At 27.7% G+C, this 19,128-nt stretch overlaps 1 protein-coding gene across 2 annotated transcripts in view; it reads left to right on the forward strand.

Annotated features, from left to right (window-relative positions):
* The window catches only part of LOC100211184 (probable protein phosphatase 2C T23F11.1), a 51,977-nt gene extending 36,601 nt beyond the window's left edge, over nucleotides 1-15,376 (forward strand). The window contains exons 10-12 of one of the 2 annotated variants that reach the window (XM_065813269.1): nucleotides 1,870-1,949; nucleotides 3,488-3,583; nucleotides 14,753-15,376. In XM_065813269.1, the coding sequence (XP_065669341.1) occupies nucleotides 1,870-1,949; nucleotides 3,488-3,583; nucleotides 14,753-15,004 (428 nt within the window). In that variant the 3' untranslated portion in view covers nucleotides 15,005-15,376. The remainder of the gene's footprint in view (nucleotides 1-1,869; nucleotides 1,950-3,487; nucleotides 3,584-14,752) is intronic. The other variant, XM_065813270.1, reaches the window with a different exon arrangement.
* Nucleotides 15,377-19,128: the final 3,752 nt, after the last annotated feature.

The raw sequence follows: 19,128 nt of genomic DNA on the forward strand, positions 1-19,128 counted from the left end.
CAAAATGATTTAATCATTATTAGTTTTGATTACGCATGATGATTTATTACATGTAGATTTTAAAACATTCATAGCTATGTTTAGTAGCAGATTTTCTACTTCTTTGTTTATCAGCTATTGTTTGATAAGCTTCAATGACCCTTTCATATTAATGTTGCCATAGCAAACATGTATTGGAGATGAAATAGTTACTGCTGTTAATGATTGATAATTTTTATATGTTCATTAATACACAATATCTGGACATAATTTGCAATTTTTGATTTATTTGATCAAGGAGCTGGGTAATGCCAATTGTGTCAGGTGAAAAGATAAAAAGTCAAATATTTTAACTTTTTAGAAATGTCAATACATCACTGTCGAATTTTGAAGAATGACCATCAGATTGGACAATACCAGGCCATTTTATAATATTTTTTTCTAAATAGCATTCGAACATTTGATATGCACTTAAAAGTGTACTGTGATCTTGAAGGCACATTGCTTTAACCTCCTAAAGAAACAAAGGATATACAGTTACACATTCCCTATTTTCTCTTTGACAACTTTGTTTTTGACAACCCCTCTCCTAGCAAACACTAACTCATTTGGAGTACTATCAACTCCATATTTTCAAATTAAGGTGTTTCATCATGATTATAAACTCAAGTGGTATCAATATCTCTTAGTCATACACCTGTTTCTAATTAGTTTGCACTAATGAAAATATTTACTTTTTATATGTTCTTCAGCTAATTTGTTAAGATGGTTACTGCCATTTCTTTTGTGCATTTAGGCACAATTTATAGATACAGTTCCCTGACTTATTTCTGTGATATACTTTTGATAATTTGCATCCTGATGTTTCCAAAAAGATTTTCTAAGCTTCTTTGTTTGGAGTACTTATGGAACATTTAGTGATAGCTTAATGATATGACGACCATGAAGGTGTCTACAGCTTTCAACATTGTCCTTGTAAACTCCAACTTATTTAAACTTTGAGGACATCTAAGTAAATTATTAAAAACAAGAAATTTTTTTCCAAATCATGTTTACATATTACCTATTTTTATTACCTATTTTTGTTTTTTTATATAAAAGACTAGCGACTCTTCTTCATCTTTGGTGAAAATTGAACAATATTCCTTCTTCTTTCCAATTTCAATTACACCATTAAATTGTTTGTTAATTGTACTAAGATCTTTGATTAGTGGAAATTTTCTTTAACTGATTGCAGCATGACCACAAGCATAACCACGCTGATTGTAGCATAACCACACTGATTTGACACCACTAAACTGATTCCTTTAAATTCTACTTGAGTTTGTTCAAAAGCAAATTAAAAAAAAGAATTATTTTTTGAAGGAGAGTTAATAGTGGATTTATAGGCAGAATTTTTATTTAATAACATTGAGAAGAGATTAAATACAGATAGCTTTCTTTCTTTCTTTTTTTTAATTAAGTTTCATTCACCTCTGAGCTTTGTGTGGTGGAATATAATAACTATAGAATATAAATGAACAAAATATTTGTTAGTATATTCAGCAGGGAAAGTAAAAATTTTATTCAGAAGTGATTATTGAAGCCAAAATCGGCTACTATATTTTTGCTAAATATGTCTTTATTCAACCTGGGATTCTGAGGTCCTTAATGAAAATGTGTCTTAAATATTTATATTAAAACTTATAAAAACTGTAATCCAAAAATTATTCACTTATTTGGAAATCTAGCGGAAGTATTTCAATAACTTTTAAATGTCCAAATATTTTGAGGTTAGCAGGTTCTTAAAATATTCTCAGCAAAAGCATTCTGATATCCCTTCACCTGTATTGGCTGACTCTTCAAATGATATTATTGTATAGGCATTAATGTTTGATGTATTTTTATTAGGAATTTGGGATGTAATGACAAGACAAGAAGTTGTTGATTTTGTTCGAGTTCGCTTAGCAAATCGTGAATCTCCTGAACGTGTAGGTTTTTAACTATTTATAGAATGTATATAGCAAGTTAGTTATACATAAAGAATTATTTTACTAGTGTATATTATTTAATTACTATATATTGTTGACTATATATTATTTCCGAAAAAGTGTTTCACTAAAATTTTTCTTGTTTCATTTCAATATTACACCAAACAATTAATAAAATGAAAATCTTTAGGAATAAATTAAAAATATGCATGATAAGCAATAGCTTTTCTGTGAGTGTAAAAACTAATTTTATAGAACTAAAAAAGTATTTTATTAGTTCTATAAAATTATGAAAAGTTTTTAAGTTTCTGCTTTATAAACACTTTCTTCAATTGATAAATATGCAACTAACTATTGCTATGCATTTTCAATCATTATATAACCAACTAACTGTTGCTATACGTTTTGAATGATCCTAGCAACCATAAATTAAATTCATTTTATTATTCATGGTTTTATTTTTTGCAACGTTAATAATTAATCAACTGTGTATTGAACCTAGAAGTATAAAATAAAGTGTTTAAAATAAATTTAAAATAAGAAATTTTTTTATTAACATCTTTACTTCCAACAAGGCTGCAGGCAATTACTATTTGAGTTGGAAGTTACTGGAAAAGAAAAGATGAAGTTTATACAGGGTTCCCACTCCTCCTTAAAAACCTTAAATATCCTTAAAAAAAAATCCTCCTTAACAGTCCTTAAAAAACCTTTAAAAAAGTTAAAATTTACTGCTCTCCTTAATTTCTCCTTATTTTTTTTTTAATCATCTAGGAAATTTGATTAAAGTGAAGGGATTATACTTATTAATAAAGAAGAAAATATATAGTTCTTTCATAGTTAGCAAACCTATATTTCTATTATATATATATATATATATATATATATATATATATATATATATATATATATATATATATATATATATATATATATATATACATATATATATATATATATATATATATATATATATATATATATATATATATATATAGTATATATGTTACTGTTACCCGCAGTACCAGGAATTAGCTACATGCTAATGTTTATAATATATTTAATATTAATAATGTTTATAATAAATTTAATATATTTAATATTAAATATATTATAAACATTAGCATTTAGCTAATTCCTGGTACTGCGGGTAACAGTAACATATATACTATATAGCTCTAGTTTATCTATTGAGCACTCTTTCAAGTATACAATATTATACATGATAATATAAAGATATTTTCTTTATTCATATATATACACTTACGTATATATATATATATATATATATATATATATATATATATATATATATATATATATACATATATATATATATATATATATATATATATATATATATATATATATATATATATATATATATATATATATATATATATATATATATATATATAAAATATTTCCTTAAATCTCCTTAAAATCCTTACTTTTAGGCTCAGTTTAGTAGCAGGAACCCTGTTATAGAGCAAAATAAGGATTAACAGAAAACTTAAAAAATTGCAAATTATGTGATTCAGGAAAACAAGATAAAGGAAGAAAGAACTGATGTTCGAGGGAAAAAAACTGGACGAAAAAGAATTTTTAGAGCACTTAGAAACAGTCACAATAAAAAGGTAAGACTTTATTGAATGCCAAGTAACATGAGAACGAATTTTGATGGCACAAAAGACGCTAGCTTTTTAGAGCAGTGCCCATTATAATATTTATAGAAAAGAGAAAGAGAAGCAACATTACAACAATGTGATAATGGTTGAAGGTTGGCTGCATAACCAGGTCCATTTATATTTACAATGTGTTTTTGCACCTTGTCTAAAAGAGAAAGCGCATCATTGGAAAATTCGCCCCAGATATAGCAACAGTATTCTATACAAGGACAGATTTGAGGTTTATAGAGATAAAGAATAAAACTTTGCAAGAGATATGACTCAACAGAAGAAAAGTTACTTTAAAGACCACCAATATTAGTGAATGATAGATTTAGAGAGCTTGGTGATGGTGATGGTTTTTTTGTATTTTATAGTTTTTGGTACTTTAGTCATTTTTAAATTTGTTAAAGAACTTGATTCAAAGCACAGATTGTACTCAGTATTAATAGTGCAGAGGCAATTACTTGGACTATTAAATAGTAATAGTCCAAGCAATCGCCTCTGCACTATTAATAAACCCTAAGCTGTATCAAAGGGCTCCAAATGCAGCCGGGACAATGCACACCAAAAGTACAAACAGGGACACCATCCATGCGCAACATGGAACTGTTAGTACTCTGATGTTTTTCAGCTGTTGGTGGAATCAGCCTCTCCAAGAGCTACCACGGATTTTGAGAAACTTGACTACTAGTTTGCCTCAGAATCATAAAACTTAGTTTTAGAACTGTACCCTCATTAGGAGATAATAGAATGAGTTGCCTATTCATAAAAACAGAAGCACAAGCAAAACCCATGTATTGAGTCAAGAAGATCCAGCATTCAACATCCTAAACTGGAAACAATGTATTATAAATACATCTACGCCAGCCTAATAGATGAAGATGGGGTGCAAGGCTGGTTAACAGATAGAATCTGTTTACCCCTTAAGTCTTTGCCTAGGAGGCCTTCTACAAAACAGTAGATGAATTCATAACATGAATCATTAACATAAATTTAACGAGACAATATCTCTAACCTTTACTCAAAATAAAATGTAATTTTAAATAAGCAAATAATTAATAGACAAATTTAGATTTTATTAGAACAATGTGTACTTGAACTTGATGTGTAGCAATTTGTATGGTGTTTTGTTATGTGGTTCTTAAGATAGCTTAATAAGTCACTTGACTGCCTGAACCACATAACTCTTGCTGTTTATATGCGATAGAGAAAAGCTAAAAAAGGTTAATTGTTTGTGCAGCCAAAAATTAGCTTCTATATATTGTATTTAAAGCAACTGAATCATACAAGTTATATCTCTACTGTATGTGTTTCTTGAGCTTTAAGTATTTCATCCCCATTGGTGGTAAAATTTTTGCAGCTGATGTAAAAAATCTGAAGAATAGACAAATGAGCTTAAGTATTATTTTCTCCAACAAACCCTGACATTAGGAAGTGGATACAAGTTTCTAACATGTCCTCTCATTGAATGAGCAAACATGTTGCAAAACTTGCATGTACATATCTTAGGGTGCATCGATAATCCATCCTCCCCTCTTGTATGCACTTGTATGCTTTCAACAACCTCCCCCCCCCCTCTGCATATGTATGCATTATTTATTACGAATTCAAGTTGATTTAAATAAATCAAATATGTTATCAAATATTAGCAATCTCCTCACTGATATCTTTGCTTTTAAAAGATTAATAGATCCACTCTCACTTACAAATGGTATAATTTTGTATTTTAATCCTTCTTTAGGTATATCATGTAGTAAAAGGTGATGTTTCAGTGCGTTGATTGGCTTGATACGTTTTTAAAATATCAAGACAGTGCCATTGCTTTGTAACCATTCTCGCAGTATTCATAGATGGCCAGAAATGGAATAAAATGTTGGGGAAGTTTTTCAGCCAGTTTGTTTCAAACGGTGTGCAATATGACTCCTTTTGGCATTTTACAATTTGTAGGCTGTATTGCAATTGCTGATAATGTTTGTCTACCCAAAACAGGATCAGCAGTTGGCGGTTCATATGCTTTCCCAACTGGTACAGCCTGGCAGTGAACAGGATAACTGTCAATGAGGGTTTTCTCCCAAACTTGGGTTAAAACATCAGCCACTTTTTGAAAGTTCTCTACCTTCAATTCGTGGTCGGTTGTTTTTCCAGAGAATCAAGTTGATTGCCAAAAAAATCATAAGGTAGAACTATTCCAGCCAAATCACGAGAAAGAAGTGTCATTCTTCTTTCAACGGGGTTAAATGCCAGCTGCATTCATACCATGAAGAAAGCTATCTAAATTAAGCAAATGAAAGAGGTCAACGGCAGTTGCTAAAGTTTTAGGGAAGCGTGGTGCCTTATCCTGAGCTCCATCAGTCTCCATTAACATAATTGGTCCATGTTTTAAAAATTTAACATAATTAGTCCAACTTGGTTTAAAAAAGTTCTCTAACATCAAAAGCATGTGTAAAAGCATTTGATGTATCGTGTTTTGCACCTCTTATGCATATGAAAGTGTCCCCATTGTAAGATACATATGAATGATTTGGAAAACATTATATTTTCATTTTTTTTTTGCATTGAGTTTTCTGGACATAAAAGCTTTACTGGAACTGTGTTGACATGTTTTTTTCCTTCAGAAGTGTTTCCATGTTGTGGTAAAAGACAAAGGTACAAACCACTCTTACTCAAGGTAAAGCCTATCTTTGTTAACTCTTCCCAAAGGTCATCCAAAGTGGAGACTCTACAGAAACATTCTGCTCAATTTTTATAATTGTTGATAAAAGCTCTGGTTGGTCAACCTCAAGACGCGGTCATCCAGGATGGTTTTGACTAAACTGTTTCAAAGCACTTGATGCTTCAGGGATGTTATGACACACAGTTTTGATGCTCACTTTAGGTTTTTGTCTTCGTTTTCTTAGATGAGCTGATTCACGAATCAATCTGAAATTGAAATATCAGAAAATCTTTGATTCTGTTATAAAAACTTCTATACTTAAGGTTTCACAACTTTTGGCTAAAATAGAAAAAATACGCAAATTCCCATTTCAAATTAGAAATTATTGACAATAAGATTATGAAAATTTCTGTCTTTGAAAATGTTTGGTTTTTATGGCCAAGATGCTTTTCTATACGCACAAATAAGCTCTGTTTAATATATCTTTTAACATTTACTAGAAACCTGACAGTTAGACATTTTAAAATGAAATATCTAATAAAGAAATTATATATAACTAAAATATCTAATAAAGAAATTATCTCACCTGTCCAATTTTTTTTTTCTTTTCTTATGGTTTCTTTCACAGTGTTTATTTGTTCCTTTGTGCTGGATTTTCTCTTTCCTTCTTTTTGTCTGTTAAATCTAAATTAAGAAATACCAAAAAATGAGCTATTAGAAATTCTTGACAGTTGATTAATCAATTTATTTAGGATATAGAAAATAGGTCTAGTGGTCAATGATAAATAAATTTATGTAACTGCTCTAAGGTCGTTTGATGTAGTTTGATTTACAATTCAGTTGAACTCAATATAGAGTTTCTCAAAAACAGGTAGTTTCAGAAAACAGTTGTTTTCTGTTTTACATTTAAAAAAAACACAGCTGTTTTCTGTTTTTCATGGAATTTACAACAAAATAGTCCGATTTCTAGCATTATTTTTTATTATAGTAAAATTTATGGAACACAAGTGAGTTCAGAGATTCGTTTGAAAGGCGTGACCAAATCATTGTGCAAAAGTTTGTTGAATTTGAAAAAACTTGTTCAATGTCTGTGGACATCAGTTTAATTGTAAAGAGAGCCTGTTACTGTTAAAATGGGAGTAACTTTTTTGCCAATTTTCCAGTAAAAAACAAAGTGTCTCTTGATGGAATAAGTTTATCACATCATTATTCCATCCTGCACTTGTTTGCTTCTTGAGATTTTCATATAACTCCTTCCTAATGTTGCTATTTAAGTTCGAAAAGTTTTTCCAGCATAAAGTCAATAACAGTGTCAGCTGTCAAAAGAGTTGAACTTTCACAACTCAGTGTCTCAACAACAATTTTGATTGGCTCCATGGCGGTTTGCAACATCGACAAAGTATTAAAATCTACCTTATTGATCAGATCAAGCATATTTAATTCAGTTAATGTCTCAAACAGGCAAAGTTTTGTTTTAATCAGTGGATCAATCATTGTGGGGATAGAATTTCAACGATGTTGAACGTCAAGGTGCAATTCAATTTCAGCTCCAAATGCTTGAGTTCCTTTTGACTGAAATATTTGATTTCTAAGGTCTAATTTCTGATATATTTGATAACATCTCGTGCATTATTCAAAACAGAATGGAAATTGACTTCTGAATAATCTACTTGCACAACCTCTATGTCATTATTTTCAAAATTGTCAACCTGATCTTCATCATCAGAGTCTGAATTTAACTCACTTGAACTAATTCGATTGATTTTCTTACACAAAGTGTCAATTACTCCCAAGTATGAATAATGCAATACGATTGATAATCTTAACAATTTTCATACATTTCTTGTTGATTGCAACAAATCTTTTTCAAATTCAATTGAAGAACTCTTCAAGTGATTTGATATTTTTTCAACCATTGCTTCATCATTGCACGAACCAAAGATGCGAACTTATCTCAATTTGTATGTTTTATTTTCTTCACTACAATGCAGATTTATTCCAAAGAAGCGGTGGCGAACAGTTTTATACTCATCAACACTTATACTGAATTTTTTTCCTTTCCCATTTTTTGAAACAATTTCTGCAACCATTTGATTTTTCTTGTTATGAAAATCAATGTTGATAAGCTTCATTACCCCGCTCTCATTTTTTGGAAGTTGATATCCTTCTTTTTTGAACTGATTTCTGGTGATAGCTCTAATGGGTATTCTGTCTGTGGTCATGTCAGAAACATTTATGCTATTACATTGAACAAAATCAAGTATTGTTTTAGGTTTCTTTTCTGCTACAACTTATTCAGGAGGAATTTTTTTCAGTTTGAGGCCAATTAATTCCATGCTTCAATTTCAAGTGAGCCTTTGAGCTCGTGGTAGATCCTCCAAAGCACCTAATAACATAATTGCAGCGATTGCAAACTCCTTCTATATCCTTAGTCACAGGATTTTTTTGTTTTGTTGCAAACTCCCAAACAGATGTCATCTTTATTGAATTAAGGTGTACATTATATATACATACATAATAAACATTCTTCATAATAAGAATAATATCTACTTTCTGGCAAAATATTGAAATGATTAATCACAAATTCAATTAGTTAAGCCAATAATATCAACAACTCAACCTCACTGTTATGTTTTGTCTTCTTATTTATAGGAAAGAGAATCAGTATTATAAAAATATAGTAAAAATATAGAAATCGTTCAAAAATCAAACTGTTCTTTTACATTTGTTTAATTTTTTTTTTTATTTTCTGTTAAAAAAAAATATTAGGATAAAAATTAAAAACCAGAAAACAGGTAGCAAAAAAATAGCTGTTTCCAGTTTTCTGATTTTGGCTAAAAAACAGCTGTTTTATGGTTTCTGTTAACAGCTGTTAGAAAACCTCAATGTATAGAAAATCACGAGAGAGAAAAAGTTTGTAAACTATTACAGAAATTAGCTTACCAAGTTCTTTCCTTGCAGACTTGGTTGTAGTTGGATTTAGATAACTTCGTATTTCATTTGAAGAAGACGGCACTAGATAGATATCTTTTTTCTTTTAGTTAGGTGGTGAAAAGGCATTTTGCTAGAATGACATAAGTGATCCTTTCGACTTTGTTGCTTTTGCTTTTAACTCTTTATTTTTCCTTTTTTTTTTTTTTTCATACAAGGATTGATCATTTTTTACTATTTTCCACAACTCCTGCGTCTGCTGATACTGCTTTTGTTTTTCAAGTGTTGAATACGCTATTTATACAACTCACGGAATTGTAGATATGTTTTGTTCTCTACAAATTCATGTGGCATCTTGGTAATAATAAATGCTAAGTTTTTTTCCAATGTGGTGTATTGAGTTTTTGAATAGAATGATATAAGTTTTTTTTTGTTTAATTTGTTAACTCAAATTAATTGCTGTTACATTGCATAATAAAAAATTTTGGTTTCCATCAGCATTAAAGTAACTATTTTTTACAATTATCAAAATGATTGTCATATGTATTGTCATATGTATCTTCATTTCACTTAATTTAATTTAAATAAACTTAAATTAATGATGAAAAAATAATAAAGTTATCTTTATTTTTTATTTTATTATTATTTAAAAATTAATTATTAACTTGTTGTAACATTTTAAGAGAAATGGTAAAAACCAGGTTGCATAATTTAAAAAAAGAATTCAGAAAAAGTTTGCTTTTGTTACCATCTTTTTGCTTCTCATTTCACTACAATCAAATTACGTTGCATTATTTGGAGCAATTATTGCTCCAAATAGTGATATTATCTCCAAATAAAAAGCATTATTTGGAGATATTATCACTCGATTTCTTTTTTCTCTCCTCATTAATTATAAAGAAATATATAAAAAACAGTTGTGATCGAAGTCAGAAAAAACAACATAATATTGTTTTTTTACACACATGAAATTCAATGTTTTTATAAAAAAAAATCAAGTTTAGGAGATAGTTAAATAACCCCTCTCCCTCCATACCTGCATACATACTTTATGGATGACCTCTTAAGAATTTAATATTTGGGGTGGTATGCATTTCAAAAGGACAAGTCCACAGTCTAGTAAACTGTAGCATAATTTTATTTGCCTGACAACTTTCCACCATCAGACTGTGAATAAAGTGTAACAATTTTTATATATAGTGTTATGCTTGTGGTCTTGTACTGAATTTTGCAGTTTATAACATAAACTTTACAAAATAAAGATCAAATACCAATATAAAATGACAGATCTAAAACGCTTGTTCAGACAGATCTAAAACGTTCAGACATTATTTGTTCAGACATATATAATAACTAGTAATTTACTAACTAAATTTCAAAGTAACTTGTACTTTGAAATTTAGTTAGTAGAATGATTTTTATTTTATTTATAAACATTTAACTAATTTGCCCTAATATTTTAGTACATATTACAATAATATTTTTTAATACTCAACTTGCTATATGGTTTAAAAATTAATAAACTACAAATTTGCCACAAAAAATAATTGATTAGATTTTTGATGGTATGATGATGATTGATGGATTATTCTGTAAGGAGTTCAAACTAAAAATTATATTCTAGATACCATTTTGTATATAAATACAGTGTATACAAGAGTATTTATATTATAAGTTGCAATTTGTTAATGATGAAGCATTTATAGGAGCTAAAATCATACTTATCAGTTGTAAAATAGGATATTTTTAAAAAAACCCAAATATATTTGAGCTTTTTTAAGGTGGGTTTTTTTGCCAACCCTGACATCAGATCTATCAAACATTGATGGCGCTTTAAGCAATGATAGAATAATAGCAAGTCTGAGAAGATTGGTATATATGAGCCTAGCCCTATCAGTGAATTTGACTCACATCTTTTTAGTCAAACTGATATGAATGAGTGCAGGATTTATACTTGTCAAAATATCACATTTGAAACAATAAAGATTATTGTCCACCATACCTATAAATTTGTCTGCAAAGAATAATATTTAAAACTAAGTCTTTTATTCAATAAATGATATCCTTTGCTATTGTAATAATGTTTAAGGATTATTCTGTGAATTTAGCAATCAGTATCTACAAAGTGAATGGTGCTTTTTTATTGATTCCTTAAAATGCAGTTTTAAAAATGTAGCACTGAATAATAGTGACACTTACCCATCTATTTCAATTGCACATGCTGTTGAAATGATGAGATACTCAAGAGGATGTAATAACTGCTGAAGACCATCAAGTATTTAATTTGTACATGGAACAAAGATAGGACAAAGCAGGACACAGCCATGATGAAAGACTATTGCTTGTTTCTGCAGAGAATTAGTGATTTTGAATACAAACAGCAAAGCTAATTAAGTCAACATCTCTAATAACTACTTAATGTGATTTTGTATGACTTTGTGGTGATATTTGACAGTTTTAGTTTAATCAGATTGAAACCTAACGGTTGTTTAGGAAGATTTATATTAATAAAGCAATGTGTCTTAATGACAAATGAATTTGCATTAATTTATACTGTGACTAAAAAACTGTATTTTTTCAGTTTTGAAATGGGGAACATCAAATTACTTTATTACAGCATTTTTATCTTCAGTAGCAATACGAAAAAAATTAATGTTGCATAATGTAATTAACATTGTACCTCTTATGTTTGTTTGCTGTAAATCTAAACAGACCTGTAGAATTTTATAAAAGAAAAACTGAATGCTAAATAAAATTACTATTTACATGGTATATTGATTAATTGATAATCTAAAATAGTATAAATACTAATACTAATATAAAATACTAATGCTAACTAAACACCTCATTATAACAGCTACAATAATAATAATAAAACACCTAATTTTAACAGTAATTTTAACAATAATTTTGGATGCGTTTTTTATTTTTTATTTATTTTTTTCTTTGGGAGCAATAGTTTTTTCTTTGGGGAGCATTAGTTTTTGCTGAATTGAGAACTTGGTCAAAATTAGTATAACAATTTTCTTTGCATTTTGAATAATACAATGGTTTGGGTGTGCTTTTTCTTGACAAATTGGCTGCCATCTGCGCTAACACAATTTAACTAAGCCAAAAGGCTGTAAAAAATCTTGTTGCTACTAGAGACCCTTCTAATACATACTTTAACTGATTCTCAAATTTTTTTTAGTTTTATTAAAAAAAAATTTTTAGTTTTATTAAATAAGTTGTTTTGACTAATTGAAACAATCTATTGAAACTTTACTAAAAAAGGGAACAGCATAGAGGATTTGATCTTGCCAAAATTGTAAGAATATACTTGGAAAAATTAAAAGTGTCTGGTAGACTGTTGTTTTTTTTTTGCCTATTTTTCAATTTTAAAACGATGCAAAAGTTAAATGGGAGTTAGGGGTGGATGATTATTAAAAGTGCATTTAAGTTTAGATATTTTGACATCAATGCTTTGAACCATTACAATATTACACAGCAGATACTAATGACAAAACAGAAAATTTATTACCAGTTCTAATCCTTTTCAATCTACCAAATTCTATTTAAAAGCATGTAATCAATTAAAAGTGAGGAGTCTAAAAAGTTTTTGTTTTATGGTATAGGCTATCCAATCAAAAGTTTTGTTTTAAAATATAGACGCACGTTCAAAATTATTGTCTTAAAGTATAGACTGCAAACTCAAAGTTATTGTTTTAAGATATTGACTGCACATTCAAAAAGATTGTTTCAAAATATAGACTGGAAACTCAGAATTATTAGATGATAATCAAAACTAAAAAATCATTAATAAAACATTAAACTTAAATTGCTTAATGATCTGTCCAAAGGTGATGTTGACAGAGCTTTAGCTGGATCATTACTTTTTATGAACGCAGTATTGATAACACAAGATTTTAAGTTTTAACAAATTACAAAAAAAATATGAACACCTAAAAATCGTTTGTATTATTTGTAAATAGTTGTTAGATTATAAATGAAGTTATGAACTTTTTATAACTTATCTTTATTATTTCAGGTTCATTTTTAAAAGGTATAAAGACATTCTTAATTCAACCATTTCGTAACTCATTACAAAGTATCATAGAATTATAATATCACAATATAAATAAATTTTACACTAACATAGCTCAGTAAACATTCATACAGCAAATTTTGGGCTACTAAAAAAAATGTGTACATTTTTTTAAGCTTTATAAATGCCTCATTTTATGTTTGTATTTTAAAAAAATCTGTTTAAAATGACCGTTAAGTATTATTGGCCACCTATTTTTTATTTATTAAAATGAGTGAAATTAGTATTAGATATAAAATAAAAAAATTGTATTTTACTAATAAAATACGCAATTATTAAATAATAACTTAGTAACTGTTACTGTATAAGTTAATAACTGTTATGACATAAGAAGCTATTTTTATACTATTATGCTTGCGTTACTATTACAGTGCTATCATACTAAAGCATTTGATTTTAATGTAAACAATATCTGATGTATATCTTTATAAATTATTATTGTTTTGAAATCTGTCAAGTCATATTTACAAAAGCATCATTCCTTACGCATCAGTCAAAACGTCTTTATAAAAGTTTAAATATTTATAATCTTGATGTACTAGACATCCCAGATTTCTTTTCACTGAATTTTGCAAAAAATTGGTTTTAACGATTTATAAAACAATAAACAAACCTTTAGAAGTTATTCCTTGTCTATGGAATTACCTATTTTTGTGGTGATTCACACATCGGAACGATTTCGTTTTTTATTTGTTTTCAGATATTTGATTAAAACTTGTGTTTGTTTGTGTGTGTGTGTGTGTGTGTGTGTGTGTGTGTGTGTGTGTGTGTGTGTGTGTGTGTGTGTGTGTGTACGATAATACACGGCATCTAAAACCGCAAATCGAATAGCCAATCAAAAATGATTACGTTGGCCGCTTTCTGAATATCTTCAGAAAGCGGTCATACGATCATAAAAGCATTCATACGGCTTATGCATATATCTTTTAGTCAAATGGAATTAAACCACGACTTTTTATAAAATTTAAGTACAAGTTTTTAAAAAAAAAACACCAAAAGTTTTTTATCTCTTTTTTTTTTTTTTTTTTTTTTTTTTTTTTTTTTTTTTTTTTTTTTTTGCTATGCTTTTGTGGTTTTCAAACCAGTGTTTTTTATATCTACCTAACGACAATGATTGTAATAATATTTTAATTAAAATGCTTTGCTAATGTTAATTTTTCTTTAATTTTAATCTCGTGACTCTTTTTTAAATTTATATATGAAGATATTTACGGAGATATTTCTTATTGTACTGCAAAATATGTTATTTATCTTATTGGCGTCAGCTTAACTTTATTTATTTAACTTTATTTATTAAAATTAAATAATCGTTAATGTTAGCAACATTATTTAATTGAGAAAATATATGGATAATATTTTAATAGTCAAATAAAATCACATCATTTTGCTAATACTAGAATATTATTTCTTAATAATCTAATTTAATTTTTTAACTTAACTTTGTTTTATCTTGATTCAAATAATATAGATAGTAGAAAAATTGCTTGATCACTGTCTCGCTCCTGACTGTCAAATGGGAGGAATAGGCTGTGATAATATGACTGTTATTCTTGTTTGCATACTAAACGAGCGGTCTTTAGATTTGTTAGCTGAAAAATGTTCCCGACCTCCTAAAGTTTTTGCACTGGACTCTGATCAAGTTTTTCAAATAAAAAAAGATAACGATAGCAGAGATAAAGAACATGTAGGAGACAATGTATTAACTATAAACGAAGTCTAAGCGTAAATTTTTATGGAATTTAGATTATTCAATAATGAATATAGTTTTTTTTTTTTATTATTTTTTTTTTTAGTTCTTATTAATTTATATTAGATATTATTTTAATGTGTCTCTATTTGATGTAGTAAAACTGAAGAGCCTTGATTGAACCCTTTAGACTTCTCAAAATATAAATTTATTAGCCATATAAATTCTGGTGGAAAATTTTTACTTTTTAACTATTTTTTTTTTATATTTAGCATTTTGATTTAAATTTTTATATATATAGTTCTTTTTTTAATATTTTATCAATTTTCACGTTTTAAAAAAATAGTTCTTTTAATTTTGAATGTTTAAGTTTTTTATGCTACAATATTTTATGTGATATTTTTGCACATGTTTTTTATGTGATTTAAAACGTTAACTTATGGATAAAACTTATGGATAAGCATTTTACTATAAAAATAAACAGAAAAAGTATCGAAAAATTTAATTCATTAAATTTAGACACCAAAAAAAAATTGAGCGCTTTTTTTTGTTGTTGTTTTTGTTTTTTCATAGATTTTAAAATAAAAGCATTTTAAAGTAAGAAGTAATAAACCGGGTGAATAAAAATGAGCAATTGCTTTTACTCAGTAATTTGTCAGCTTTACGTGAATAAAAACTTAAGAAATTTTGATTAACTTTTTATTCACGTAAAGCTGAACAATTATTGAGTAAATTGCTTAACTTCACGTGAATAAAAATTAAAGCAAAACTGGTTAGTTTTTATCCACGTAAAGCTGATCAATTGCTGAGTAAAAGCAATTGCTCATTTTTATTCACGCGGCCTAATGTCTTAATTATTTATGTTATTGCAGATCGGAACAGTATTTTAGAACGGAGGGACTATTCACGACTGCCTTTTTAAACTGAACTAATAATTCTTAGAAGCGTTTAATGCAAATTGAATCGGTGAAAAGAAGAACAGTACTAGTCCAATATTTTCATTTCGAGATAATCGATGTTTAAGTTTTAAACAGTTATAGTTTATAAACTATTTATCAATCTACTTTATGGCAAAAAATAATAAAAGAAAAATGGACTATTATTATTTTTGTAGTACATAGAGAGGTCGGCATAAGTTTAATGAAATTATGTAAAAAAAGTGCAAATAAATAAAAATTGACTAGTACTGTTCTTCTTCTCACCAATTCAATTGCACAATTAGTTATGATTAGATATATATAACCAACATTAAGCAATATATAACCAAAAACCAACCTTTAAACCAAAAATGAAAATAGCGCTTTAAAGTTTAATAAAATCGTCGTGCATTTTGCACGACGATTTTATTAAACTTTTTGAAAATGATCTCCTACTTACATTTTTTAAATAAATTAGCATTGCGCAATTTATGAACGATCCCTAAGGAATTTGTTACAAAATATTAAAAAAAAATTAATTTGTAGTTTAGTGCAAATTATTACGTGCGTTTGAGAAAAATGCACGTTTTTAGCCGTTTCTTTTTATAGTTTTTAAAAGTTAAAAATACACTTTCAAATAGATGTCAAAAGTCTTGTCAAATCCGACAGATTGAATATAAAATTGTGTGCAAAATTAGAAAAATTATAATAGGAAAAATTTTTGATGTTCAAAATTTTTCAAGTATTAGTATGCTGCCCGATTTATGATGGTTTTACTCTATATTATAGTGAATTTTGCTGTATTTTCAATACAATGGTCCGAAAATAATTGAGTAAAGTCCTGAAAACAATGCGCAATCCGGATTACTAATATTTAGTACCATGATAAAGCTGGTTTTAAAGAAACTTTTCAAGATCATGCAGTACTAAAATACAGTTAAATTTATGAAACGCTTTTTCTTTAGTTTTTTTTTTTTTTTTTTTTTTTCAAGCTCTTCATTTCTTATGTAATATACAAATCATTGATTTAAATTTTTATACCCTTTCACGTTCGGTATTTAAAGTATAAGCGTGTGTATTCAAAGGGGATAACGCTATCACGTGTGATTTTAAAATATAATGTCCAATGAATCGTATTCATACCTATCCATAAAGTTTAATTGAGTGTTAAAAATACATTTCGATAAAAAAAATTTACTTTAATTAACGTTTTGACTAGTTAAGCTTAACGAAAAGATATTTATCACAGAGATATTACTATGAATTCGGAGAACTCATAAATACATTACTAATAATTAATACATAGTAATTCATGAATACATTACGGAGAAATGCCATTCACAAGTTACTGTTTTTACCATTTTTTGGTGTACCATTGTATTTTTTGGTGTAGAAAGGTAACTTCTAAGCGTTCAGCAAGTTCCAAAAAAAATTGATATGCCAAATTATAAAATTTATTGCTCCCTCAAATTGTGAAGATTTAAACTTTACGTGATCATAATTATTTTTTCAAATAAACTTATTCATGAATTTAAACTTGTGGGTAATTAGAAAATGTTTTATAATCCCATTAGATAAGATTATAATTAACTTACCTATTAAATTACCCTAAGCGACAATAACCACCATACGTATTCTTGAAAGACATCCAATTTGTCGAAGTCAATTTTACGCAACTAACTGATAAGTTTTTTTCACATCTTATGGATCATTAAGCATTAGTTTTTGACATTATTTTAACTCCTCTTATAAAAATCCGATAGGAGAGAGATCTTTTGATTGGGGAGGCTAAATAATTCTATTCAATATTTGATCATTCTCGAACTCAGTCAAACAACTTATACAATGTTCTAAAGAATGTGTTGGATTTGAATGCTATGGATTTAAGCTTTAAGCCATTTTCTTCTATAAAAATAAATGGCTTCCCATTAACCCAACTTTCCAAAGGTATATGACTTAAGTGGACACTTAAACTTCTTTTGTCATTATTCCCTCTATTTTTACAAAGTCATCTGTGGCATTCCAACCAAAACAGCCTTTAGCACTGAATCCAGTATGTTTTACCGTCGACAATACACACTATTTTATCGTACATTCAACGATTATTTTTCAGACAAACAATCTTCTCTTAAAAGCAAAGATTTAAAACTTTGACACGTCGGTCCACGTTTACAGTCATTGATGGCCCATTTTTTATGTAGTTTTGCCCACTTTAGCATTTTTATTATTCTTATGATATTTATCAATACATTCTAATAAAAATACTTTTATATTTTTTAATTATCTAATAGCACAAAAATAAACATAAAAAATAGTTGGATAAAAAATAGCATTTTTAAAAAATTAATGTCATTTAATATAATAAATAATAATTATATGCACTACTGTGTATATTAACTATTATTCAATTATTGTATATGTTTGTTATATACACTACCGTTCATAATAGAATAATTATGAACGGTAGTGTATATAACGAATGTATAATTTAAAAATTTTATAGATTATGTATACTCTTACTGTTCTCCGTAGTTTATTAAAGATTTATCCAAAGGCCTACTAAAATTCAAGAGATAACTTTCAAATGTTTTTAAAAGTTTATATAAAATTTATAAATATTTATTCATAAAATGTTTAATATAACTTCCAAACATGGAGCAAACTTTAAATATTTATATGTTTATACTTATGTCAAATAAGGATATTTTGCAAAATGATTAGAACCTAGAAGCAAAAAACTGTTTAGCTTTTCGCCTGCCCCAAACGTGAGAGCTACAAGTTGATAAAATATTTTCTTTGCTATTCTTAACTAGAATTATATTCTATATACTAGACTTATATTCTAGACTATAAACTAGACTTATATTAATCGATAAACTTTAAGTTTCATTGTATAATATTTCAGTGTTCAAAAATTATAACCCAAGTTCCTTTCAAATTATAAAGTTTGTAACCCTCTCAAACTCCCTTCAGTTTAATTGTTGCAAATTTTATAATTTAAGCAAACGATACCCTGGAGAATATGTACTTATATTAAATAATTTTAGCAAACGATATTCTGCAGAATATATATTTGTATTAAATGATTTTGGTGAACAATATCTTGCAGAATATAAACTAAGAATAAATAATTTTTTTTTTTTTTGCAGTATAATATTATTTACAATAAGATAGATCGTGTACATATATAAAAAAATATAAATCAAATTAAAGTCTAATCACTAAACCATGTTTATATAG

The sequence above is a fragment of the Hydra vulgaris genome, chromosome 12, assembly GCF_038396675.1.
Source record: "Hydra vulgaris chromosome 12, alternate assembly HydraT2T_AEP".
In the NCBI taxonomy this organism is placed as follows: domain Eukaryota; kingdom Metazoa; phylum Cnidaria; class Hydrozoa; order Anthoathecata; family Hydridae; genus Hydra; species Hydra vulgaris.